Below are 25225 nucleotides of genomic sequence, written 5' to 3' on the forward strand. Positions count from 1 at the left end.
ACCGTATGAATTATTATCCCATTTGAAGCACAGAATATATCTCAAATGGCTTTAAAACCATATTGTAGTGAAATATGCAGTTTATTCCATTAACTACTCACTGAGTCAATTGGAGAAGTGCTGTTATTAATTTCAATGGAAAGCTAAAATGCAGTTCATTTTCTGTAATTGCAGGCCCATGGCCTAAAGAGACCGCAAAAGCTTTTAATCCAAGGCATTTTTAGAAGGGCATGATCAGAATTACATTTAGCATCATCATAAGGTATGTAATTATGAAAGCCTCTGTAAAATACAAATGAAAAGAGCTGCGCTTGGTATGATCTAAATCTCCAGTGTTGCAAACCAGACAGGTATCTGATGCTGAGCCCCATCTAAACACAGTTTTAAAAAGGTGGTTAGACAAACAAATATTTGCATCTCAATCCTAAATGCATTTCTTTGGAAGTACCAGGATAATTGATCACATTTGTAAGCCTCTGCCTTCATCTGAGCAGCTCAAATAAGCAAAGGGGGTTATTATATTATTATACATTTATGGATTGCATTTCACATGAGTCACAAGGTGATTTACAAACATACAATCCAATTATCCACAGTTAGCCTATTTTATTTTCACAGCAACCTTTTGGGATGGGCTAGACTGCAAGATAGCGACTTACCCAGGGAGCACTGAACCCAGGTTTCTTTAGTCCATGGGAAGCCATGTGGTGCCCTCAAGATGTTGTTGGGGGTTGGAGTCTGACAGTCTCTAGAGAGCAACACATTGTCTATTCCTGCCTTATTCCAACAAATGGTCTAGTACATCACACTGGCCTACAGCTCTCCCCTTCTTCCTGTGGTTATCCCACCATTCATTCTCTTGTCTTCTCCCTCTGGGCCCAATCAGCACCACAGACTAGGAGGAGAGGGCAAGACAATGGTTGTTGCTCCTCCATGTTCTTGACGCTGCTCAAATACTTTGAATGGGCAGGTAAAACAGGCAGAACTTTGGGGTTTGAGCATTGGCATGCAGTGCTTAATCTGGGAATGGCACTTGCTTTTAAGGCAAGTGGAGATTTACTCTAATCCTAAACCCTATGACTCCACTTTGGGGTAGGTCCAAAGCAACCCTCCCCCAAATGTTTTGGGCTATAACTCCCATCCTCCGCGAGCAGTGGCCATGCTGCCTGCAGCTGATGGTACTTTCAGGCTTTTGGTGAGTCCTCTTGGTAAACACCTTTTTCATTAACACACATTCTAAGAATCTCGTATTGAGCAGCGACAATCCTGCATCTCAGATTTGTCCAGGAACTTACATAAGTTATAAAGCAAAATGTTTATTGGTGACACACGGAATCAGAATATGCAACCGCAGTGGGGAAAAGCTCAGGAAAATCTGCACATTTACTACAGCAATGGGGAGTAGCTCAGCAGAAACAAAGCATACAATTTCTTTGGTTTGAAAAAGAAGAAGAGGAGGAGGAGGAGGAGTTTGGATTTGATACCCCGCTTTATCACTACCCTGAGGAGTCTCAAAGCAGCTAACAATCTCCTTTCCCTTCCTTCCCCACAACAAACACTCTGTGAGGTGAGTGAGGCTGAGAGACTTCAGAGAAGTGTGACTAGCCCAAGGTCACCCAGCAGTTGCATGTGGAGGAGTGGGGAAGCGAACCTGGAGTGGGGAAGCGAACCTGTGCATTGCAGACACACAACAAGGAACAAGCACACATGGCATGAGAAGAGGCAGAAGAAGGGCACAAAAATGGGCTAAAAAGGATGATGGACAAAGTGGACCTTTGGTTGGAGCCAAAAAGGCTCGTCTAATATTTACTTATATTGAGAATGAATGCTCTGTTTCTTCCTGGCGACATTTTACAAGAATGCACTCTCTCTCTGCATTCCTTCCGGTGGAGAGAGATTGCACCCAGGCAAGTGTAGCCTCCAAGTTTTCCTTCGTTGCTTTTGCACCAAGACATTGAAGTGCTTTATTTTTAGCTAAAACTGCCTATGGTTGCTTAGGGAACCCGTTACTCAGTGTACCTTATTTTCACAGAATCCCGCGGCTTGAGCAGCTGATACATGGATGTTCTTATGCCATTGTATTTCCTAGTGGAAATAAATTAGAATCTAGACTGGATGTTCTCCCGAGAGAAGCAATATTGAATTTTATACTTGAACTGGGCATGTGGCAGCTGCTGCTGTATGAGTTGGTGGATGGAGTGGCAGAGAGGCTAAGGCCAAAGTCCTAAGTGGGGTTATTTGGGAGTAAATCCTACTGCAATGAATTGGGTTGCCTTCTGATGCAGTCCTTAGTTACAGAGACCATCAGGTTACTATTAGTTGTTTAGGGGGAAAGATAGGTCTAATACAACCTCCTCTGTGTAATGGTGGTTAGTGGCATGGCTTTGAGGATGGATTTGGGAAAGGACCAAACCACCTGGATAGCTCAGTTGGTTAGAGCATGCGGCTGATAATGCCAAGGTTGCAAGTTCGATCCCCATATGGGACAGCTGCATATTCCTGCACTGCAGTGGGTTGGACTAGATGATCCTCAGGGTCTCTTTCAACTACAGTGGCATCTCTGGTTACATACGCTTCAGGTTACAGACTCCGCTAACCCAGTAATAGTACCTCGGGTTAAGAACTTTGCTTCAGGATGAGAACAGAAATCGTGCAGCGGCGGCAGCGGGAGGCCCCATTAGCTAAAGTGGTGCTTCAGGTTAAGAACAGTTTCAAGTTAAGAACGGACCTCCGGAACGAATTAAGTACTTAACCCAAGGCACCACTGTATATGATTCTGCACACGTCCCCAGTGCTGTGGTCCTGATCCACATCACACAGCTGATGCAGTTGTTTTTAAGGTCACAAGATGAGATTGGGAGATAGGATTGCTGATCCCTTGCACCATATATTGTTTGGCCCTTTGACATGCAGTTGGGTTAAAAACAAGAGCAAGAAATCTGCGAGAACAGAGAGTGCTGTCGCCATGTGAGGTCATGGAAGAGTACTTATAGATCTCTGAGGATCAGAGTCCATGAGCGGAGCTCTCTAATTTAGGAGCATATCCTGCTCACAGAAGCCAGGCTGCAGAATAGTGCCGTTCAGCATTCTCATCATGATTTCCCATAGATCGAGTTTACTTCTTAACTGGTCAAGACAAAACCAGGGAGTGCACTGCAAGAACCAATTCTTTGCCTCATTGGGTTTTTCTGTGGCTAAATGGACCAATTTGTAGAATAAAAGTGCTCTAGATGGAAATGGTGGATAATGATAGCAGGAAACATACGAGATTGCACAGGGCATGATGAGCACTTTAAAACAACTGAGACTCACCTAACCGTTTTGTGGCCTGATTCACCAGGTAACGTAACAACATAGTCTTTCCCCAGAACAGAGACAATGCAAAAGCCAAAACCAGGCACCAGTAAAAAGGGAGAATGGGGAACAAGTATCATGAAGCAAAGAATACAGGTCAGTCCTTAAGAACTTTTCAAGCAGGAATGTAATTTGGAGTAGTGAAATAATAAACACTACTGCTTAATTTCTGGGCTAGGTGCCAGGCCTGGGCCGGACGCCAAACTTATCGGCTGGAAAAGAATCTAAAGCAAAGAGCTTGTGAAGACAAAAAATGGACAATTAGAAATGATTGGACATCTTACATTTAAATAGCAGAAGGGGAAAAAAGAGGACCAATACCCAGGACAGCAAAATATTTGGAAATCTTGGAGTAAATAATTGAATATAATTAATTGCTCTTCTGGTCTCCAGGCCTGAAGCCTGATCGCGTCTTGGAGACTAGATTTAATTGAAGCAAAAGAACTTGAAAGGGAAAAACAACAATAAAGACTACAAAGATAACAGAAGCGGGTAAAATCCAAACCGAGACATTCGCATTAAACTATAAGGAAATTATTGTGACTTTAAGGCACAGTAAATAGCAACTCGGTGAAGCAGTTGTGTTGGCTAGATGCCAACAGACAATTCCCATGAGGCAAAGCAATCCAAAATAAATTGGGGGGGGGACACACCCATCAGATCGAAGTGTCCAGTGATTAACCAGAGCCCAATCAACAGAAGCAATTATGGCAAGTAGACAAGAGAAACAAAGTGGAGATGGAAGTAAGAAAAACAGGAAAAATGGAACTCAGAGGGGGAGCAAGGAGGAGTTGGGGGCGAAATCTAAAGTAAAAAGGCATCAAGAGCAAGTAGATATCTTGGATAAAATAAAAGAAATGATGCAGAAAGGCAACGAAATTCTCAGAAACCAGATAATGACAGACATTACCGCTCAAATAGACAAAGCAATTTCAGAAATCAAAGTAGATAAAGTAGAAGCAAAGATGGACCAAATCCAAGAAAGAGTGCAAAACAATGATGAAAAGATAAAGCAACATAATGTGAAAATTGAGCAATGGGAGCTGAGAATGATGAGAGTATTTCAGGAGTTTTACCAAGAGTTATATCCTGCAGGTAACAATTCTATGGGGAAGATGAAAGAATATATTGAGAGAAACTGGAAGATAAAGCTAGAAAGGAAGGATAGAGAGGTTATGGAACAACCAATTTCAGAAAAAGAAATAGAGGAAGTTATAGGGAAACTAAAAAAGGGGAAAAGCCCAGGAGCAGATGGATTGGGAACAGAATATTATAAGGTATTTTTAAAAATATTGGTTCCTAAATTAAAAGTATTATATAATTCAGTAATAGAGGTTGAGAGGATCCCACCATCATGGAACAATCAATGATTATCTTAATTCCAAAACCAAGTAAAGATTTGAAGGGCCCAGGATTGTATAGACCGATTTCCCTAATAAATCAAGATGCTAAAATATTGACTGCAATAATGGCAAAAAGGACGAATAATTTCATGTGTAAATATATAAATAAAAACCAATGTGGCTTTGTATCAGGAAGACAGATGTCTAGTTTAATAGCAAGAGTGTTGAATAAAATAGATATAATAAGAAAAAATAAATTGAAAGCTGGTATAGTAGCATTGGATATCTTTAAGGCTTTTGACAGTGTAGAATGGCCGGTGTTAAAAATAATTACAGAAAGTTTAGGATTTGGAGAACGATCTAAAGGATTAGTAGATCAATTATACTTGGGGAACAAGGCATATGTCGTAGTGAACAATAGTATAACAGAACAAATAACACTAGCCCGAGATACAATACAAGGATGCCCCTTTCCCCAATTTTATTTGTATTGGTCATTGAAACTCTGCCCAATGTAATTAGAGAAGATGGAAATATAAAAGGAATAAGCAATAAAGGAAAAGAGAAAATAAGCTTATTTGCAGATGACGTCTTGCAAACAAACTGTTGGAAAATATGCAGGTAATAGAACCACATTTGAATTTTTTTAGAGAAATAGCAGGGTTGCGAATTAATTGGTCCAAATCAGAGATTATGAGATTTAATTACGATGAAGATGAAAACCGAAAACTTTTGAAGAAAAAAAGAAGATATAAAATTAAGAAATGTAATAAAGTACTTGGGAATAAATATAACAAGAAACTTAGAAAATTTAGAACAAGAGAATTTTAACAAATTAAAAAGGGAAATTAAGGGAAATCTGGAGGAATATAATAAAATTAAGCTTTCATGGTTTGGAAGAATAGCGATCATTAAAATGAAAATTTTGTCTAGAATATATTTTTTATTTATAATATTACCAATTAAGATATCGGAGACAGAGATAAAGGGTTGGCAAAGTATGATTAATAAATTTTGTAATGGGGATCAGAAACCCAGAATTAATAAAAGAAGATGGTCTTAATCCCAGAAAAAATGTGGACTAGGTCTCCACAACATAAAGTTATATAGCAAATAAGTTAAGATATATTATAGATGGGATAACACAACAAGGAGAATTAGCATGGTTAAAGAGTGGTACACAGAAAATGAAGGAGAAATTAGTGAATATATTTTCTGTCAAACAGAATAGGCATTGGTGGCAGAATATTGAAAATCCCTTATTAAGAAACATCATTGAGATATGGGCAAAATATAAAGGAAAACCGATACCGGTAAATTCCCCACTAACCCCGGTGGTGATGATAGAAGATTTCCCAGTAAATTTTAAAAAGGACATTGAAAAAGAAGTGAAAGAGAAGAAAATACTTGAAATAAAGGAATGGGTGGAGAAAATGAGAAGCAAAGAACAAATAATAGAAGCTCTAACAGGAAGTAAAATAACTTGCTTTAACTGTATACAACTGGAGCAATGGACAAAGAAGTTGTTAAGGGAAAACAAGAAATGCAAAGTGTTGTCATTTTGGGAGGTTGATTAGTTATAATGGAATGGTCTTGGGGGTGGGGTGCACATTTTTATTTCTATTTATTTATTAATATAAATAATTAAATTAAATTAATGTAAATGAATATAATATTTTAAGGGAGAATGGGTTTTTAAAAAATCTCCAATCCTTCAGTTTATATATGACACTGTTGAATCTCATCATTTAAGACGGAAGGCACAGCAGAACAAACCCAATCATCTAGACTACAACACTATAAAGGAAGGAAATTTGTCTATGTATCAACAGGGCAAGGGAGGGAGAACCCACACCAAACTAGTTTTCATTACCAAAGATCATGAATAATAGCAGTAGCTCCCCTGAACGGGAAGTCTAGCTGCATTGCTTGCAATTACTAGATCAAGCATTCAGAGGAAGGAACACTTTGGTTTTGTCTGTGTAAGAGGACGTTTTACTGGGTCAACCCAGTCAAATGGGCGGAAGAAGAAGAAGAAGAAATAATAATGAATTCAGTGCGATGCCCCCGTTTCACATAGAATGTATCAGGTGGAGCAGGTATGCTTCCTCACCTGTTAGGCTTTATCGTAGCCTGCAGTGAAATGTAATACACTTTTATTTGCAAAGTGTTGCATTAAACCTCAAAGGTTACTTCACCACACCCACAAGCTTTTGGGAAGATGATGGGATGACACTCATTCACCTTAGTTAATGGCTATGGATTTTTTGGAATATGAGTGAAAGTCAGTACACCAGCGGCTGCAAAAATAGAAGAAAGGATCAAGATCGGAATTGCTGTATTTGGATTATATATGAGACTACTATGCGCAGGACCTAGAAATAATTATCTCTGGACGATCAGTACACGGGAAGTCACCAAATTGTTTAATTTGGAATGTATAATTGGCTTTATAAATTGTATTATGATTTGGTATGATTTGACATTGTAGTAATGTGGCCCATATTGAAGTGTTATTAATGAAAAATTTAAAAATATATATTAAAAAAAGAGGGCTTTACCCTGTTCTCAAACCTTGGTGCCTCCATACCTGACCATAATGGCTGTGCAACGGTGATACCTTGTCATTCCATGTAATTGTTGTACTGGCTTTGTTTCATCCACAGCCATAATGTACCCTCTCACTTGCCTGCTGCCAAGCCAGATATTTACTGTGGACAAGGGATCCTGAGGTGCACCATGCATTTAAGGTGCTCCCTAATCACTTACATAGAAAGCTGTGTTATACTGAGATCAGGCTATTGGTCTATGTAGCTCTGCAAAGGACTAGCCTCAGTTCTCCAGGGTTTTAGGCAGGGGAATTCTCAGCCTTGCCTGGAGCTTTGGGGGAGTGAGCTTGGAACTTTTCCCAGGGAAAGCCAATGCTCTGCCGCTGTGCTACAGCCCTACACAGGATGTAGAGGACCATTAAACTGAAATTGGATGGATCCACAAGAAGCTTTGCTAATGTTGACCTTGCAATAAGAGCACGCACCCCTCCGTGCACCATCGTGGCAAACTGCTTTTGAAATTGAGGGGAAATTCAGAAGCAGCTTCCAATCAAGTAGAGTGGGGAAATGTTTTCCACCCAAGAGTAGCATTCCTTTCTACTCAACCTTCTGGGGACCACATGCCAGTGGCTGGCAGGGCCAGAGGCAAAGGTAAGCCTGAGAATGAATGCAAATTTTACCTTTGCACAGCAAAGTTTCCGTGCACACCTGCTTGTTCTCCATCCAGGCAGGCAAACAAACGAGAGGCATCGTCAGAGTTCAAGGACATATTCCAGCAAGCTAAAAACACTCAAGGACGGTGCAAAGCAGAGCCAGTAATGGGTGTGGCTGGGAAGGGTGTGTTACATGAGAGCCTTATAGGGTAAAGGTAAAAGATCCCTGGACGGTTAAGTCCAGTCAAAGGCGACTATGGGGTTGCAGTGCTCATTTTGCTTTCAGGCCAAGGGAGCCGCCGTTTATCCACAGATAGCTTTCCAGGTTGTGTGGCCAGCATGACTAAACTGCTTCTGGTGCAAAGGGACACTGTGACGGAAACCAGAGTGCACGGAAACACAGTTTACCTTCCCGCTGCAGCGGTACCTATTTATCTACTTGCACTGGTGTGCTTTCAAACTGCTGGTTTGGCAGTTTGAAAAGAGCTGGGACAGAGCAACGGGAGCTCACTCCGTCACGGGGATTCGAGCTACCAACCTTCTGATTGGCAAGCCCAAGAGGCTCAGTGGTTTAGACCACAGCGCCACCCCCGTCCCCATGAGAGCTTGGTAATGAGTCTTGAAGGGCCACATTTCCCCCCACCCTGTTATAAAATGTGGGAATTGGTTGTTCGGAGAAAGCATTCTAGAGAGTGAGTGCCAATACCTTTTGCAAGCCAAAGTAACTGTAGATCCTGCCCTATGGAGGAGGTCTACCTTTGTATGCATCTGGGCTAAATACATTCACAAATGCGTAAAATTAACACAGTATTATACTGCATGAATCTACAGTATGAAAGCAAAATAATTTCCTATTATACAGAGAAGTGGGCTTTTCTTTTTTAAAAAAAACCCAAAGGTCTGTAGTTTTATTATGAACAAAGGTACTTTCGGGGGGTGGAAATGACATGCTGTAATATCCTGCATTACACAGCTTCTAAATTGGGAGGGGGGAGAAAAAAAGGGGGGGAATCTCATGCCTCACAATGGATAGATGTAATGGGATTGAAATACATTCTCCGATCATTAATACAAGCTTCATATAATACAGAGATAATTGATGAAATCGGCTGACCGTTTTTGGACCTTGGTTGCATTTTTAAAGCAGGCAAAACCCCTGACCCAAGCAAAAATCTAGATCCAGTCAGGAGCAAACATAGGAGCACCTTACAAAAGGGTGTCCTTTGTGTCCAAGTCGCACAGACTGACTGAAACATGCAAGAAGTTAGCAGTTTGGTTTAGAAATGTAAACGTGAGTCAACTCTAGGTAGAAATTAAGGTAGCTGTCATTGGCTCAATGACAGGCGATTCGCCGATAAAATTATTCCACAAAAAGACGACAGATTGTTTTCCAGCAGTTCACGTGAAGGCATTTGGGCTTTTGTCAGCAGATGACAGAGCAAGGGGTTGGGGGATGCAGTTCCTTCTCTCAGCTTGGGGGGAAAAGCAAGATAGAAAAAAATCTTTCCTTTGGACTTCCTGAAATTGTAGTAACGTAGAACACTTAGCAACAGCTTCCCCCTTTGCTTAAATCATGTCTCTGGTTTTGTATACAATCCACTCAAGAGAGCTAAAGACAGCTGCAGTATAAACTGTAAAAATGGTTTTTAGAAAAAAGCGTTTCATCAAAATTCTTACATAGCAAAACATTCACTTTGGAACAGTAATTATTAGTAGACACTAACAGATCAAAGGTCACCTCCCCCCCCCTTTTAAAATAATTGCCAGCATTCTTAGTAATCACATCAACGTTAAGCTTTCATTGTAGGATACAAACCTTTTCATATACTAAATAGTTTGCTAAGAAATAATCTAATTATTGCACTTCATTATTATTATTTTCTTTTTTAAAAAATCCAGGCTTTTGTCCTACTTCATGAGAACGGATGACCTGCAAATAAAACTATGGGATGAAAATGGCTTCTTACAAAAAGACACACTTTTAGAAGATTATGGAAGAATATGGTAGGTGAATATGAAAATGTTTGTAAGTGTCTGCCCCTTTCTTTTTTGTTTAACTTGTATTACGAATTACAAAAAGATACCGGTTGCTGCATCTTGCTGTCAAATCTTGTTCTGCAGAAAAGGGAACTAGAGGATCATTGGATTGATTATATATATATATATATATATTTGCTTTCGTAGATTTTCACGGGTACAGGAATGCAGGTTTTGGTGTCTTCGGGTGTCTTCCCGTGTAAGAGTCGGGGTGTCTGTGCACAGACACCCCGACTCTTACACGGGAAGACACCCGAAGACACCAAAACCTGCATATATATATATATATATATATATATATATATCATAGAGAATTCGCCAATTTTGCCAGGATGCCACTTACCTACCCTAATAACAAGTATATGTCCAATACAGTGGGGAGGTCGGAGGTTGCAAGATACCCTCTACCACTCACATCATGAATGGGGTGACCTGGTGCAGACACTGATCTTAACCCAGAACAGCCACGTTTATAGTGGTTGCACCAGCACTTATCTGCAATCTAAAGCTGAATACTGGAAACCACCCAATGTAATCACAACCAGGCCTGTGTCAATTCTGAGCATCCTGCAACAGCGTTGCGCAGGAATGAGAAGGGGCATTGTGTATTAGCATCACAGGAATCTTGCCTTTCATTTAAAGAAAGAAAAAGCAAGTTTCTAAACCTTATGACCGAAGATATTAATTTGAATTGGTGTTGAGTAAATCCTGGAAGTCTGGGGCAAACTTCTAGCAGCACTGAGCTGGAGCTTCATTCTGCAGCGTGGCTCCCCATCTCACCATATGACTAGCAAGGCAGAATAAATTATGCAAAGCACAGACATATACTTGCAAGTTTTCATAATTTATTCAGATTACAGGATTTTGGTTTATCACAGCGGGTTCACAACCTTGTCTGTAGCACAGCGCAGACGATGCATGGAGAATGTGTGCACGGTTACGCATTTGATGCAGAAACAACTCAGGACACAGTGCAGATCTCACTGACTGGTGGCGCACTGATGTGTTCATGACTTAAATCAAATAGCAGCCGCAGCCTAGGGGCCGATACTAACTGGGTGGCAAACTCCGGCTGCCATGCTTGACAGTGAAACATGGGCCTGCTGATCGCATGGAACTAGGGACAGGTTCATACACTACAAAGGCGATGTGGAGTTTCCTGGCACAAATGATTTTGTGGGACAAAACTCACCTCATGGTCTTCCCCTGCCCCCCATCTTGGATTTCCATGCCAGTGCTGCATCTCATGGTGGGGGCAGGTGACATGGGGCTGTGCTAGCGGAAGGCAGTGCAATGAGTCCCGCTAGCGCAACAGGATCTCTCTCCTCCCAGAATCTACTTGGGACGGTCAGGAGAACGGCCGGGAGAGCACGCAGAGGGAGGAAAAGGGAGATCATTCTGTCTGGAAAGCAGAAATGCTTGCGCTGACAGAATGATCTGCTTGGTGCAACTTTGAATACCACCCTAAATTTCCCGATGGGGCTTTTCCAGCCTTATTGAGAGATGCAAGGCTTTGAACCTGGGTTTGTCTGCATGCAAGGCATCTGCTCTGCCACTGAGCTATGGCGCCCCTTCACCTGTACAGTTGCCTGCAGCTTGTTTGCTGGAGCCGTGATTACCTGTGGTCAGCATGACACCAACCTCCCAAGAGCTGAGTTGCCTACTGGGATGGGGAAGGGCTGAGCCAGTGTAACCAATGCAGTGCTTCCACCAGTATGGTTGCACAGTCCCAAGCTTGCCTCCACCTTGTCTAGGGAAGCAGCAGCGGCACCACGGCCAGCAGGGTGGCTCCATGCCCCCTACCCACTGTGCCAGCTGCTGCTCGCCATAACACAAGGAATTGCCCCCTTCTGATAGAGACATAGGGATTGCAAGACATAGGATTCAACTTGTACGACCGTTCTCTGGTTGAATGCTCAAGAGCACACGTTAACCACAGGAAAGGGTGCTTCTTAAATTCTTCTTTCCCAAGTGATGGTGTCCACAACATGGGGAAGCAAAATCGGATATATTTTATTGGAGTTGGGGGCTACCGTTGAGAGTCCTGCGCGACAAGAGTCTGCTTGCACATTTCATCCTGCCTAGTTCAAGCCCTCAGATCCAGCTTGCAGATTGGATCCTGCCAGGATCCTGCTTGTTCAATTGGGCCAACACTTAGCAGCAGCAGGATCAGCAAAGCTGGCCTTGGACATGCTGGCATGCCATCGTGCTGGTTGGTTGAATATAAACACTAGGGTCGCTGGGGAAAGCTGCAAGCAACCCCTCCATGGCCCTAAAGCAAGCATAGGCAAACTCAGCCCTCCAGCTGCTTTGGGACTACAACTCCCATCATCCCTGACCACTGGTCCTGTTAGCTAGGGATGATGGGAGTTGTAGTCCCAAAACAGCCGGAGGGCCGAGTTTGCCTATGCCTGCCCTAAAGTGTGTTGTGCACGTCGATGCTTGGATGGGACAACTTGTGGAAAAACAAAGCAAAGCAAAAACACAACAAACATGGCAGAAATGGTGGTTTTGAGATGGAAAGAGACACACAGTGAGGTTGAGAGTCTTCCTTTCCCATCCCTAGCTCCCCCACAAAGTATGAATGTAGCAGTTTTTGGCCCAGCTTATTACCAGCTGCATAAGTAGTAGAAAAGGGGGGGGGGAGAGAAAACACAGCTTGAAGATTTTGAACCAGCCATCTAGAAAAATTAAGCTGCTTGAATCAAAGTGGTGTTTGTTTTCCTTTTGTTTTCCTTTTTTTGCTAGTCTATACAAGACTTCCTGGCCAGCAGATAACTGTCAATGTTACTTTGTTCCTCTGTTCCTTCAGCATAGGAACCAGTGCTGAGTGGCTCATGCCCACGGTTGAAAGTCCATTGACAGCAACAATCATATCGCCGCATCTAAAAGACAGAGATAGAGAGGGAGAGAAGCTAGTGAGGGCTAGTAACATGACGCACTCGCGGTAGCCTAACCCTGGGATCATTCACAACCCTGGGATGTACTACTGAACAGGCACACACAGGAATGCACTGTGACGGATTAATTCTATGGCTTAAATCTCCATACATTTGCGTAAGAGAAAACAACAGTTCTAAAAAGCAATTCGGTGCTGTGTGCTAGTACACAGCTTCTGCACGCTATGGTTTATTAAGACAAGGTTCCTGGCTTACCTTCACTCACAAGGTTGTTATTTTCAGCTAGTTTGCTTGAAATCAACCCTAAATGCCCTAACCTTGGTGGATAAACATTTTCATTTTTTAAAAAACTATCAATTTTGAAAGGTGACTGTGTTGTGTACGAAAAAAGAATGGACATGCAAATAAGCTCAGTACAAACACATTATAAATTTACACGGGAATACGTTTAGAGCACACAATCTAAACATTCCACAGAATGTCACAAAGAATTTGCAGAATCACATACAAGCTCTAGCTATTGTCCTTCTTTGTTTCAGATACACATAAAAAGAAAGAACCAGAACAGCTTACTTGAGTCTTCCGTCGAAATACGCTGGTGTTCCCAGGACAATTGTTTTTATGAAGAAAGGCTGATTTGTGTGATTTTCCTCATAGCCGCCGACAATGCTAAAGCCCCAGCTTGCTAAATTGCTCCTCCGTAGCACCACATCATGGCAACTATGCAGGCAGCTGTGGAAATAATATTATTATAAAATTTCTATACCACCCTTCATGTGAGGATCACAGGGCAATTTACTATATAAAAATGCAAAAACACATAACATAGTAACAAACAACAATTCCACCCCCCTTCATGCACAGTTTAAAAGGTCATGGATTGTTTAATTAGCAAAAGCCTAGGTGAAGAGGAATTGTTTTGCCTGGTGTCTAAAGATATTTAACAAAGGCACCAAGTGAGCCTCCCTGGGGAGAGCATTCCACAAGCAGGGAGCCGCTGCAGAAAAGGCCCGTTCTCAACTTGCTGCCCTCCGGGCTTCCCGTGGAGGAGGCACACACAGAAGGGCTTCAACATCATCCCAGGGTCTGGGTCAGTTCATATAGGGAGAGGCAGTTTTTGAAGTGTTGGGGCTTTATAGGTCAAAAACCAGCACTTTGAATTAGGCCTGGAAACGAACTGGCAGCCAGTGAAGTCAAGCCAGGATTGGCATTATATACTCAAAACTGTCCTACCCCGGTGAGCAACCTGGCCACTGATTTCTGCACCAGTGGAAGTTTCTGAACTATCTTCAGAGGCAGCCCCATGTATAATGTATTACAGTAATCTACCCTAGTAATCTCTTCTAATCTACACATAACAGGTAGAATTCAACATCACACTACGATGAATGTTCCATTTGTGCAATCATTGCTGCTTGCCGGACAGAACAATCCTTCCCCCCTCCTATCCTGTGCTGTTCTGGGGGCTCTTCCAAATCCCTACTGCCAATTTCAGGGGACATGGGAAGGGAGTAGAGGGGGAAAGCCCCATTGCACAAGCAACGGGTTTCTATTGATGGGGCATGTTAGGTGAATCCCTCTCATAAGGTGGTACTCAGCTCAATTTTATTCAGAGTACAATCATACCTCGGGTTACAGATGCTTCAGGTTGCGTTTTTTCGGGTTGCGGACTGCCAAAACCCGGAAGTACTGGAACGGGTTACTTCCGGGTTTCAGCGGTTGCGCAGAAGCACTAAATTGCGCTTTGTGCAGACGCGCTGAATCGCAACCCGCGCATGCATGCTGCTGCAGGTTGTGGACATGCATCCCGCACGGATCACGTTCACAACCCGAGCATCCACTGTGCACCCACAGGAATTAATGAACCCGAGTAAGTTATAATAATTTCAACAGGTCTGCTCCGAGTATAATTTTTGAATATTGCCCATAAATTATAATATGCAAATGTTATGCTAATCAATGTTCTCTCTGTTGCTCGTTTTTGGGATGCATTTTCCCTGTTAGGGTGAGGACACTGCGGTTGTATGCTGTGGGCCTCCCTTTCCAACAGTCACAGAAGAGAGGTCTGCTTCTCCTGTGTGGTGCTACTCTGCATTCTCCAATATGGCACACTAGATGCAAAGCCAGACCAAGACATAGAAGAGATGTGCACTCGCAAATGGCTGGTGCACTGATTTTTTAACTAAGAAATATTAATCGGGTGGCCTAAAGGCTACTCCGGAGGCCTGGCCAAACAAAAATGCCAGAGATGCAGAAGACCACAAGTCAAAGTAGGGTTGCCTGATTGTCGAGCAGTACCTGGGAAGCCCGAGCCACATAACCCATGATGGGGACCAACTTGCATCGTATTCATTCTCACTGATGGTGCTGGGCTGCTCATCATTGGCCTGGGGCTGTTCTTCAGCGATCTGGACCTCCAAAGCTTTGAGGGCAACGACAGAAGAGGCAGCACTGGCTTTCAGCATGGCCACTGCCTCACTGTGGCTTAGGTTGGTGAGATCAATGCCGTTAATATTCATCAGCACATCGCCTGGTGGAAAAAAGAAAATAGAAGCCATTAGTTGGTCCAGAAACCTGTGGCTTTCCTGTGCAAATGCATAGCTTGTTGTTTTCTGCTCTTCACTCGCACCTGGACCCTACAGGCACATGCACCTGTGATGGTACGCAAGGTGGTTCAAACCCAGGTTGGAACGGAAGCATCTGGCATAGTGACGTCCACTTCTGGACTGCAAAGTCAGCAGTCTTTGGGAAAACGACATACCTCAGGGGCATGTTTGCAGGCCAGAATGTTGCACACCAGACACCAGATGGTTTGATGGGGGAGACCTCCCTCCTTTCCTGCCTCCCACTTGCAGCCATTGCTGAAGCATCAATAGCAGCCAGGTAAGTGAGGTGGAAGGGATGCAGTGCAAGATTGAAGGTGGAAGAGAGGGGGTTCCGAGGCTCTCGAAGGCCTAATTGGGTTGGCTTGGAAATAAGCAGAGTTATCTGCATTTTGGGAAGGGGAAACATCTTGGCTTGTTTCTAATCCAATCCTAATGAGGCTAGTAGGTCCTGTGCGATGCAAGTCCAACCTGCTAGGCTGCTTGTCAGCTGCCAATAGATTTTTACAACAGTGACACAAGATGCACAGCGTTTATGGGTATATTGCGGTGTTGCCAGCTCTGCGATGCACAGAGGATGCATCTCTTAAGTCATAAAAAACTTATTGCTCTTTACCCGTGGCTAACAGATCCAGAAAAAGGAATGAATATTATACACGTTTGCGATACATTCAAGCCCTTCAAAGTGTGCTTTCAGGGTGGGGTGGGAGAAGCCCCAAAGTTATAATATATATATACATAAATTATAAAGCAGACACACACATATAATAAATGTGTGTCTCTGCTTTAGAGACATGCAGAACTCATTTGAAGGAACGTCTCCACCCCATCATTCTACCTGGACACTGAAGTCCAGCACCGAGGGCCTTCTGGCGGTTCCCTCGCTGCGAGAAGCCAAGTTACAGGGAACCAGGCAGAGGGTCTTCTCGGTAGGGGCGCCTGCCCTGTGGAACGCCCTCCCACCAGATGTCAAGGAAATAAACAACTATCTGGCTTTTAGAAGACATCTGAAGGCAGCCCTGTTTAGGGAAGGTTTTAATGTTTGATGTATTACGGTATTTTAGTATTTTGTTCGAAGCCACCCGGAGTGGCTGGGGAAGCCCAGCCAGATGGGCGGGGTATAAATAAATAATAATAATAATAATAATAATAATAATAATAATAATTATTATTATTATTATTATTATTATTATTATTATTATTATTAGGAAAGGGGGGGAAATAAAAAGGGCTAGATGAGGAAAGCGCTTCCCAAAAATCATTTATACACCTCAAGCATTAAAACTGATGCTCAGGATGATGGGGCTAGCCTACAATCCCATTCATCCCTGGCAGGAAGGAATATTCTTCAGATACTGGAACACATATTCAATGTGATATCTAGCTTGGACTTTTCTATTGTAACTTGCCTATACAATGTTGTTGTTACCCCCATAAGATCTTCGCACAGAAATTGCAAACTTCCCAATGAAACCAATGGGAGGTTTGCAAGAGAAATGGCACCCCCCCCATTCATTTCAATGGAGGTTGTGGACAGCTTTGCACTTTGGCTAATTGGGAACAGCGCAACACGCTGCCTGAGGAGCCCATTCTAGTCCCACCTCTTTTGATCCTGCCATCTCTTGCCAAGCAGCCTTGAGGTTGCACGCTCGTGACGAATATTGGCAACTCCCCACTCTTGCTTCCTCGGCCTCCTGCTACTGTCATGCCAAGGGACTCGTGGGGCTCTTTCTTCACCGTGATATGCTTCTCTTGGCAAGTAACGCATTGGGAAAGGTCCTGCAAAAAGGCAAATGCCGTCCGTGAGGCAGGTTGAATCTGAAATCCATATTTAGCCTTTTATAAAGGTGTGGTATTTGTTCCACCCACCCTGCCCCAGCAAAAAGAAGAAGAGCTGAGATCTGGAGCGCCTACATAAACTTCCCAGGAAATGCAAAATGTTGCTGTACCCTGTCATCTGCCTCTGATACCATGCTGGGTGGCACAAAAGCCAAGCATCACTCCACCCTTGGGGGGGGGGGCTGTTTAGGACAGTTATCTTTTGGAGGTGTGGAAGTGTCCAGCAACAAAGACTCACAACTAGTGCCAGCTGTTGAAATTATATGCTCAGGTGTTGCTCACTATACTCCGCTCTGATTTGCAAAGAGTACCAATTTTTCATAGAACAAAGGTTCAAGGAGAATATAAGAAAAACGTAGGGAGGCAAGAGCCACCTGTTGGATCAGGCCAGAGGTCCATCATCTCTTCCAACATCCTGTTCATACAGTGGCCAACAGGATACCTGCAAGTGTCAGGGACTGGGCAGAGGAGGAATGGTGGAGACCGCCTCCCAGCCTGACCCTTCCAGAGAAGAAGACAGTTCAGAATTACAGAATTACCTCGGGTTAAGAACTTAATTCGTTCTGGAGGTCCATTCTTAACCTGAAACTTCTTAACCTGAGGTACCACTTTAGCTAATGGGGCCTCCCGCTGCCACCACACCACCGCCGCACGATTTTTGTTCTCATCCTGAAACAAAGTTCTTAACCCAAGGTACCATTTCTGGGTTAGCAGAGTCTGTAATCTGAAGCGTCTGTAACCCGAGGTACCACTGTACAACAGGGGTTTGAGGGAGGTCACAGTTCAGAGGAAGATGAGGGGGAAAGTTGGGAAATAACGGGAGAGGAGGAGCAGGCAGAGCCAGAGCAGCAGCGGGCTGACATGTTGTCACTAGAAAGCATTCCAGACCCTCCATCTCCCAGAACTCAGAGAGCAAAGGGCTCGGTGACAGATGGCCCTAAGAGGCAACCGTAAGGGGGGGTGTGTGCTGTTGAGGCATGAGGAAGTGGAAGAAAAGGAGGTGGAGATTTACTTGGGATACCATTATTCTAAGAGGCTGCATTTTCAAGCCTCTCTCTGTAAATACTGAATAAAACGCAGATGGTAAGGACTTTTCCTTGTCTTATCCGTTCCTAGCAACCTGCTGTGGGGGTTGGTTCCTCTGCCACCGGACAGCAAATGGGATATGAGCACAACAGCACTCACCCCAGCAACTGGAATTCCAAGGCAGTATATAAATTTAATAAATAAACAAAATAAAATACTGCCTCTGACACTGATATTGATAGGTGCCAGTCAACCACTTATAGGAAGAGCCACACTACCCACTGGAGCAGACATATACCGCCTGTGAGGAATGTGTGTGGTTGCTCACGAAGATAACAGCCAGGACTCCGACCTGTCTTCTACAGGTTTTATTGAGTGCAAAACTATGTACAGTGCATAAGTCCGAAATACATGTCTGCCTCAATCACTGGCAGATTCCAGAAGTAGTTTCTTCTGGTTTGCCCTCCAGCACAAAAACCCAGGAAAACCCCCTCTCCGCCTCTTTTCCTTACGCTTAATTCCCTGGCCAAAACTATGCGACGGAAGAGGCCTTTCCAACTCCTTGGGAGCGATGTTGTGGCTCATCTCAGCCTCAGTGAGCTTTTGCATCAACCCCCCCCCTTTTTCTTCATCCGTTTCTCCTGAGGGCTCGCCTTCACCAGATTCTGACGAGGTACAGCTGCTCAACAAAGGGGGAGGCTCTCTATACGTTCCTGCCTCTCTCCCCTGATGATGGCAGCCCCTGACACCGCTTTATACCTGTAGGTCTCAGGGCAGTTCAATTTTTTCCACCCTCTCTCCAGCAATTCATGACCCCCCACCATGAAACTGCTTGTCACAATTTTGCTAGTAATTAGGCACTACTTCCAGTGGTCAGCAAGCCCCACTGCCCTCCAGCTTACCTTATGTGGGCTGGGCCTGTTACTGTGATACAGCGAATGAGACTGGTGTTGGCTGATGGGGTGAATCCCTCCATCTCTGAGAATGCTCACGATCTGTGACTTGGCAGGCCTGGAAATGGCTAGGCTCACCCTCTCGCCGCTGGCCTGTGGGGAACAAAAAAAAAGGAACAGGAAGGGCAGCTGGGAAGAAATCAGCATTTTTGCCAGCACCACAGCCAGACAGCCCTAAAATAAAATGGGCAATGCATGACGCAGGGCGATAGCAGAGGAGATTTCTGCTTTTTCTCACAAGCCAACTAACCACCAACTGCTGCCTGATGCAAAAGGTATAGAATGGAAGAATTCTGCGCCCAGGAATCTCTTCTGAGTACCAGAACTGAACTAGGCCCTGTGCACACAACTCTTTTGGAGGGCCCTGTTTGTTCACCTAAATAAATGTGACTATGTCCGAAAATATGACAGAGCTAAATGCATAAAAGTGAACCAGTTAATAACATTTTTTTAAAAAAATAGAATTTTAAACTAGGAACTTCTGGTGGGCTGTTTTGTTTCATTTAAAAAAGAGGCAAAGACAAAAGATCTTGCCAACTAGCTGGCTGAGGTGACAAATATGCAGGTAACGTTCTACCCAATCAGAGTATGATGATGCAACCTAAGAGGTTTAAACTCAGTTCACGCCTATAAATCTGTCACTGCACTCAACAGCCATTCTGCACAAAAACCCATTCCTGAACAATTTTCAGTATTTTGGAATGGTGATTTATTACATTTGCAGGTCTGTGATGTTATGCTCCAGGATGCCATAGCAGTTTCCCTAAAAGCAGGAAAACAATGCTGTTTCTCTAGTACACCACAAGATGTCCTGTTAAAGGTTGCTTTCCTGTGGAAACTGAGATGGTACATGTGTGAGAGACACAGTGATTGAGGAGATAAGCTGGGATGGATGAATATGGGTTGCCTAGTAGTTTGCTTGAAGTAATACCTTTTTCTTTTTCTGAAAGGTTGCCATTTCCTTTGAAACGAGTATTTTAAAAATTCCCCTTTTAACTACTTGCTCCCCTCTTCTCCTTCCTGATCCCAGTCTCTTCCCATGTACCCATTCACAAAGCAAGAGGGTGTCTCAAATGCCAGTGCCGTAACACAGGGGTCCCTGGGGTGACCCCCCCATTTTGCATTTTAGGTGGGGATTCCCATTTACAGGGCTCAATTGTTCCAGCTCTGTGGATGCAGAATATCATCAAAAGGCTCCAGCCTAGCTGGGGATTGTACAACTCCCTGAGCTGTAAATGTTGATCACTGTAGATCAAAAGAACTGGACAGGGTACATTGTTCTATGTTGGTCTTAAAGAGACCTAAAAACCTGCTTTGCAGCAAGCCAGATCATTAGTTCAGCCGGACTGGCAGTATCTAATCTCACTGCCAGCAGCTCTCCAGCGTCCCTGGCAGAAGTCTTGCTAGTTGAGAACGTTTCCTGTTATTAAGATATGACACCCAGTCAAAGCACTGGTTCATGTAGCATTAAAAGCTGATTTCTATAAACAGTCTAAGAGTGTGTGAGCAAACCCATGCTTTCTTCCCTTTAGTGAAACAAAAACAACAACTCCTTGTGTCAGGGAAATTACCCACAAGAAACCAACTATATCATTTTAATATGGAAAACAGCCTTCATTGCACAAGTAAGAGTCCAAGGAGACTCCATGCTAACAAGTTGGTTTAGCACAGTCATGTCCAACTTCCAGCAGGCTGCGACCTGCTATTGAGTATCAAAAACTGGCAGTGATCTACCACACTCTCCCATTGTCATTCTTCAACTTAAACATATTATATTTGGCTGGGGATACCCAGCCAGATGGGCGGGGTATAAATAATAAATTATGATGATGATAAAAATAACAAATTATTACCCCCACAGCAGACCCCTCCTAGGGCCCTTGGCACACGCGGGAAGCCAACACGCCCCAAAATGTCCAATTCCCCCTTTACCAGATGAAGAGCTGGCGAGGAAAGTTCAGCACCCACGCAGAACTAGGAGAGAGAGGACATTTTCTTTCTACAGGAACCGGCGGGAGGGGAGAGAAGGAGGAGGGACATCATTGTCTCTCTCTCACCCTTCCCGCAGCTCCCGCCACAGCGCTGTAGCCCATGTAGAGCCCATGCACCTCATCTTCACCTCCCTGCCCCACGGCTGCGGATTGTAGGGGGCGGAGGCAGATGCCTTGCGCCTTTCCAGGGCCGGCCAGCTGGCTGGGCATCAGGCAAAGCCAGGGCTTGAGCGGGATGTGGGAGTTGGCTGTGAGGCAGAGGCGGCACTAGCACCAGCCAGAGCACTTGCTGCGGCAGTGGTGAGCAAGCCTAGCTAAGCAGAGCCTCAATGGGCCATACCGCCTGAGGAGTTGCTCCGGCTGCAGCCGAGCACGCATTGAGGGCGCCCGGTGGCCATGGGAGAGGTCAGCGGGTGGAGACGACGAGGCCTTGGTCGTGACCGACCAGAATCCATTGACGCGTTGGACATGTCTGGTTTAGCGGTATGAGCATCAGATATGACATTTTTCCAATCCAGGGATGGAAAACCTGTGGACTTCCAGATGCTGTTGGACTCCAACTCCCATCAGTCCCAGCCAGCATGGCCAACAGTCAGGAATGATGAGAGTTGGAGTCCAACATGCCACAGGTTCCTCATTCTGGTTTATACTCTTATCTCGCTAGGTTTCCCTTAAAATTTGCAACATCAGCATCCTTGGTAACTAGCAGACCGTTGTGACTGCTTTCTCACCCTGCAAGATTCAGCCGAAATTTACCTGGATAATCTGAGCAGCCAGTTCTGGAGTGCCATGCTTCAGGTCGTGCCCATTGATAGCCAACACTTTGTCGTTGCTACAGAGCCGGCCGTCCTGAGCAGCCAAGCCGCCTTCCAAAAGGTCGAGGATGAAAACCCCAGGCTCGTCTGTTCTGCGCACCAGCTTGATGCCGAGTTGCTCGTTGGAGTCGCGCTTGTGCAGGGTCACGTGGAAACTATCCTCTCGCTGCGGGGGGCTGTCACTGTGGTTGTGAGTTCGGCTCCCAAAGCGTCTCTCTCGGAGCACGGTCAGGTGCAGCGCCGTGCAAGGCTGGGAAAGGATGGCCCTGGCATGGTTGTGGGACACGTTGCTGATATCAAAGTTATTGACCTGAAAGAAAAGAATTAGGGCCATGTCAGTGGGACATGCAACAAAATGTTGGAGTGTGGAGTGCACCATTTAGGGTACCAGCCAACTATTCCTACTTGTCAAGATCTTCTAGTTTGAAAATGTCTCCTCCCCAAAACACACACACACACACACACACACACACACACACACACAGTTCTTACTTGAAAGGGCTTGGATGCTCCCAAGTGACAATTTTCACATACCCTGATTTGAGCCTAACCTCTTTCTTGCAGTTTTTAAGATCAATGAGGGTGTGTATGTGCAATTTATAGAAATGATCAATAGTAATACACAGAGCTTTTTTTCAGCCGAAACTCAGTTCCGGTACCTCTCAGGTGGGCACCACTGCCATTATAAGCGAACAAGGAAGGCGTTCATGGTGCATTCTGGCACCTCTTTTTCTAGAAAAATAGCACTGGCAATACATACTGCTCTGCTAGTTAAATTACGTTAACGTCTTATAAAAAAAACCCTCGGGGGGGCATAGAAAGCTAAAGGAAACATAAGTACATCGTTTTACAAAAGGACAACAAGACATCCAGTCTGACTGCCACATTTAGAAAGATGCACCAGAATGGAAAAGAGTTATAGGACGAGAAACCCCCAAGAGCTGCATAAATCACTAGTATCAATGCTGAAAGGGCAAACTCACATTGCCTGAATAATGTTTCCCAACCAGAGACTGCCATGCTAACATTTGTCCAGAATAGAGAATTCCAATTAACTGCCAGGAAATGATAACACTCACTCTCTTTCTCTCTCTCTCTTCCCCACCCACCATTTGATATAGAACAGCACAGTCCGGACACACGCAAGTTGAGAAGAATATATAATTAGATACGTACTTGCAGTATTTGATCTCCGGCAAGGAGTCTTCCATCTCTGGCAATGATCCCATCTCGATAAACCTCTTGAATAACAATGTTGATCAAAGGTGTTTCATTGCCACCCACTATGCTAATTCCCAGCTCGATATAAGGATTGGACCGATGGATTTCTATGGTGGTGATCTCACCTTCCGGCAAACTCGGCGGCTGATGGGTTGCTGCCCGATTGGAAAAGAGAACAATATGGACGCCTAAATACATTTTTGTCCCTCAACAGAGGAAACTTGTGGGCAACAAACAACAGGATACCTGACATATTGTAATGCAGATCAGCTGAAACCAAACTTGCACAACTTACACCTGGCAGGCTAAGCCCTGCCCACTAGATTCATGTACAGGATTGTGACCTGCCACATTCTCATCAGCCCGCCTACTTTTGAAATCGCAGGCAGACAACAAAACCAGGAGCTTTACTGCACTACAGTGGGCCTCTAGACATGGGTGTGACCAGCACAGCACAGGAGTGGAGAGCTTCAAGCCGGGGGCAAAGGTGGCCCTCAGGATTTTAGTAAGATGAGTGAAATTGCCCTGGAGTCTATGGAGTTCAGCTGCAGTAACTGGTGCCATCCTAGGTGCGGAAGGATTAATTCAGAAAGGCCCTGAGGCACAAATACAGGAAGCCAACTGTAACAAACATGGGATGCTCATGAGTGGCTGAACAGATTGCATGCCACTCTAGGAAGGGGAAGCGGAAGAACTCCTTTCCTCTCTGATAAGACTTCGCTTCCTCTCTAAAACCCCAGACTGAAACATTACCATAGGGTAACTGCAGGTGAATGCTGGTATTATTCAGTTTCCTCTTTTTTTTCTTTTTTTTTTTGGTAGAAAAACATCCGATAGCTGAGAGCTGATAATGGGGAATCTAATTTTAACAAGATGTTTGACGATATCTGCAGAAAACACAGTGCTTCAGTATGGCTACAGAGGAAGCACATTAAAGGGGATGAATTATAAACTATCCTTCCCATAACTGCATTAAAAGAGAGATTTCATATTTTCACACTAGGGTTTCATTATTCAGAAGCAGCAACCACCAGTACCATTCAATGGATAATGGAGAGCCTTTTTAGTTGTATTTTTAATGTATTTTTTTACCTCTGTGGCACTAATTGTTTTTCTCTTACACTGCTTTCTGGTTGGTTTTATATTGATTTTATGCTGGTTTTGTGCTGGTTTCTAATAGCTTTACGTTGACTGTATAGACATTGTTTTAATACAGATAGGTATTGTTTTTAATATGTATATCTATACATTATTTTATTGATTCATAACTTTTCTAAACCACATCGAGGAATCTGGGGGTGGGCAGTAGAAAAATGCCATGAATAAATACATTTTAAAAAACCAAATGAAAAGCTTCCTAATGTCAGCTGCACTGCTAGCTCAAATGTCTTTAAACCAGGGGTGGGAAACCTGTGGCCCTCCATATGTTGCTGTACTACAACTACCATCATCCTGACCATTGTGCCCCACTGGCTGTAGATGATAGGAGTTAGAGACCAACAACACCTGGAACGCCATAGGTTCCCGAATGCTGACGTAAAGGATTAGGAAAAGTCATGGAAGCCAAGTCAATGAATGACTATTAGCCGTGATAATGAAATAATTTATCCATGTTCAGGGGCACTCTTCTGGATACCACCACATGCTGGGGTAGACAGACAGTGAGAGAAATCTAACACTCTGCTTCTACAACTCCCGAAGGCAGATGATTGTTGAACCAGCGTTTCCCAATCTCAACCCCTCCAGGCAGTTTGGACAACCTTCCCTGGCCAGATGTGAGCCAGAGTAAAGCAACATCAGGCTAGGAAAGGCTGGGCAAGATGGACCTTGGTGGAAGCAGTAAAAGAAGTTCCTACAACCAGTTGGGCTAAAGCTGAACTGGCAGTGACTTGGGCAGGAGGAATGGATGCAATCTAGTGAAATAAATTGCAGGATGAAAGC

The 25225-nt window shown here is 44.1% G+C and overlaps 1 protein-coding gene and 1 long non-coding RNA gene across 5 annotated transcripts in view; one reads left to right on the forward strand and one right to left on the reverse strand.

The window, feature by feature from the left end:
- Window positions 1-7465: 7465 nt before the first annotated feature.
- LOC309531053 lies at window positions 7466-23323 on the forward strand. Of its 2 annotated transcripts, XR_014219032.1 has the most exons (4): window positions 7466-9903; window positions 19982-20103; window positions 22087-22253; window positions 23185-23323. It is a non-coding gene; the product is annotated as an uncharacterized lncRNA (long non-coding RNA). The 2 variants fall into 2 exon arrangements; XR_014219033.1 differs by lacking the exon at window positions 19982-20103.
- The window catches only part of LNX2 (ligand of numb-protein X 2), a 74509-nt gene continuing 60045 nt past the window's right edge, over window positions 10762-25225 (reverse strand). For all 3 annotated transcript variants that reach the window (XM_082220281.1, XM_082220283.1, XM_082220282.1), the window contains exons 4-10: window positions 23240-23439; window positions 22005-22373; window positions 19207-19350; window positions 17041-17218; window positions 15135-15366; window positions 13410-13568; window positions 10762-12821 (exon numbers count right to left, since the gene is read on the reverse strand). In XM_082220281.1, the coding sequence (XP_082076407.1) occupies window positions 12686-12821; window positions 13410-13568; window positions 15135-15366; window positions 17041-17218; window positions 19207-19350; window positions 22005-22373; window positions 23240-23439 (1418 nt within the window). In that variant the 3' untranslated portion in view covers window positions 10762-12685. The remainder of the gene's footprint in view (window positions 12822-13409; window positions 13569-15134; window positions 15367-17040; window positions 17219-19206; window positions 19351-22004; window positions 22374-23239; window positions 23440-25225) is intronic.

Source organism: Podarcis vaucheri (assembly GCF_965113315.1).
Source record: "Podarcis vaucheri genome assembly, chromosome: 4".
NCBI lineage: Eukaryota > Metazoa > Chordata > Lepidosauria > Squamata > Lacertidae > Podarcis > Podarcis vaucheri.